At 43.3% G+C, this 2,661-nt stretch overlaps 1 protein-coding gene across 1 annotated transcript in view; it reads left to right on the top strand.

Annotated features, from left to right (window-relative positions):
• Positions 1–1,881: 1,881 nt before the first annotated feature.
• The window catches only part of epm2a (EPM2A glucan phosphatase, laforin), a gene marked incomplete at its 5' end in the record, with an annotated part of 5,563 nt that continues 4,783 nt past the window's right edge, over positions 1,882–2,661 (top strand). The window contains 1 exon segment of the mRNA XM_014011587.1: positions 1,882–2,126. Within this exon segment, the coding sequence (XP_013867041.1) occupies positions 1,882–2,126 (245 nt within the window).

Here is a 2,661-nt window from a genome sequence, read left to right on the forward strand (position 1 = left end):
CGTCCAGAAGACCTGTACAATTTTTTTCTTTTTGATTTTTTACCTCGATTACTGAGATGCATCAGGACATTTTATTGATACAGTTAACATAAAAACTACCAACTAATACCTGCTTTATAGTCGTTTGTGATGTTTACTCTTTTCAAACAATCACTTCCTCCTCCTTCAAACAACCTTGGATTCAGTTTGACATTTCAGACCACCGGGGTATTTGTATGAAAGTTTTTTATCCAACCAGCTCATCCTTGACCTGCCTTCACATAATTTAGTGGCTCTTAAAAGCAAAAGCTATACTCATATTTGAAGCCGTTCTCTTAGCAAACATATGAGACTGGACAAAGACAAGAGGAATGAAATTGGAGGATGGATGTTCACGTCAGTGTTCGTTTGAGTCAAGCTCGGTCCGGCGTGCTCTAAATCAACCCATGCGTGTCCGGCTGCAGCCGGGCACAGGACTTGCGGCCCTGGTACAGCAGGCGACAGCACAAATGAGCCACCCATCCCTGAAGCGGCGAGCACGAAACTTGCATACCAATGAGCGAGCGTGGCCGGTAGCATCAGGTTTTAATTTGTGTCCAAGAGACCTTACAAGGTTTGTGTCAAGGGCCCGTGTTCGGTAGGAAGCGGGGTGCTTTTGTTCCTCGCCTGTTTTAATCGCTTTCTAAATTAGCCTTTCAAACTACGCATCGGGGTCGTCCCCTAATTATAACACACACACTGCTGCAGCGAGCCTTTTATCGCTTTAAGAGACCGTCTCACTTTCTTACAGATCACTAACATGTCAGGTTTAGAGACGATACGGATACGGCCTTAAATGCTGCTCGCCTGGTTATGGATGCAGAGTTCAACAGACTAGATTATGTGTACCAGCCCACGCAGGTAGACCCCAGCGCTGGAACGTCATGTCGCAACATCTTTTACGTGTCACTTCCTCTGCTTGTTGACTAACTGCTAAATGGAGTCTGGCTCAAACAACAGTGGACAGGAGGGAAATTAGAAGGACGATGAGATGGAAGGCGGGAAGGAGAAGGTGAGACGGAAGGAACAGGTCGAACACTTCACTTGTTTGGAACTGGACTCGTCAAAGTCAGGTTCGATTTGAGGTGTTTTAAAGGAGCAATATCATGTAAAATCAACTTTTTTGAGTTTTATATCATGTTATAATGTTATACTCTCATAAAAAAACATGCCCAAAGCCTTGCTCTGACTCATTCATGCATGTTTGAGAAATCCTGCAGTGTTTTTAGGAAGCCATGCTGAGGAGCAAAACGACAGGTGGGGACCAGAAACACCTTTTGGTACCAGAAACGCTCCTGGGACGTGTCTTTAAGCCGAACTTCCTCATGGCAGAGCGCCCTCCCCCCACACACACACAAACACACCCCGCCCATGCCTCCTGCAGGCTCTCGGGTGAAAATGAAAGTGAAACTTAAACTGTCTGCTCCTCTTAACACTACTTCTCACTCAGTGAAGCTCTTTTCAGATTAAAAATACCTTTGAGGAAATGTATTTTCAGATGCCAAGTAAACTGAATCATAGCAGCATAATTGTTCGGTAAGATACTTGTACTTTTACTCAAGTATCACTTTGTGGTWCTTTACACAACACTGATTTTTAATTTTAAGTCTGAGCAGCAGGAATGGTAGACTCTTACCTTCAGGGCTCTGTTTAATGTCAGTTATAAGTCAGATTTTATGGAAAGATGATTAAAAGGAGTAGAAATGCAGCCACAAACAATCAATTCCTGCTAAAAATTCWAATTGACAACCAGACATAAACTGGCAACATAACTGATATTTACCACATWATGAAGAACACCATTGTGCAACTAACAGGTTTTTTTTTTTGAACATATAAATGAATAATAAACTTTCACTACAGGGTGCTGCCACGTGTCTGGCTGGGCAGCTGCCCTCGACAGGTGGAGCACGTGACGGTGAAGATGAAGCACGAGCTGGGCGTCACTGCGGTGATGAACTTCCAGACGGAGTGGGACGTGGTGAACAACTCCGGCGGATGCAGGCGCAACCCCGAGGAGGCCATGACCCCGGAGACCATGGTGCATTTGTACAAAGACTGTGGCATTGTGTACGTGTGGATCCCCACACCTGACATGAGCACAGAGGGTGAGGAGAGYTTCACTTCACAAACCACCTGCTCCAACCTGGTAACCCAGGGATTTGAAACTTAAAGGTTGGAAGGGACCGCAATTATTTGTTGACACTACCAGAGGGCCACATAGTGCTGCACACTTACCCAAACGTAATAAAAACTGCCATTTTAAAAATGTTGCAACAACAGTGCAGCAACTTAACATATTTCATCCTCAAATGCATGTTTAACATTTGTACTCTTTTCTTTTTTAATAATTATGAACACAAAACATTAGAATAAAATAAACACTTTAGCGAGCTGAAGTTAACGGCACAAGATGCCTTGAGGGCAGACTCCTGCGTGGTTCTGGTGAATCACTGCTGTCGTTTATGCATTTTTGACTTTTAGCTCATATTTAGCTTTGTGCAACGTGCTGTAGTGGCGACTCTTATTAAAGGGGCAATATCATGTAAAATCCTTTTTTTTTTAGTTTTATATCATGTTATAATGATATACTGTCATAAAAAAACATGCCCAAAGCCTTGCTTTGATTCATTCATGCATGTT

Source organism: Austrofundulus limnaeus, unplaced genomic scaffold (assembly GCF_001266775.1).
Source record: "Austrofundulus limnaeus strain Quisiro unplaced genomic scaffold, Austrofundulus_limnaeus-1.0 Scaffold82, whole genome shotgun sequence".
NCBI lineage: Eukaryota > Metazoa > Chordata > Actinopteri > Cyprinodontiformes > Rivulidae > Austrofundulus > Austrofundulus limnaeus.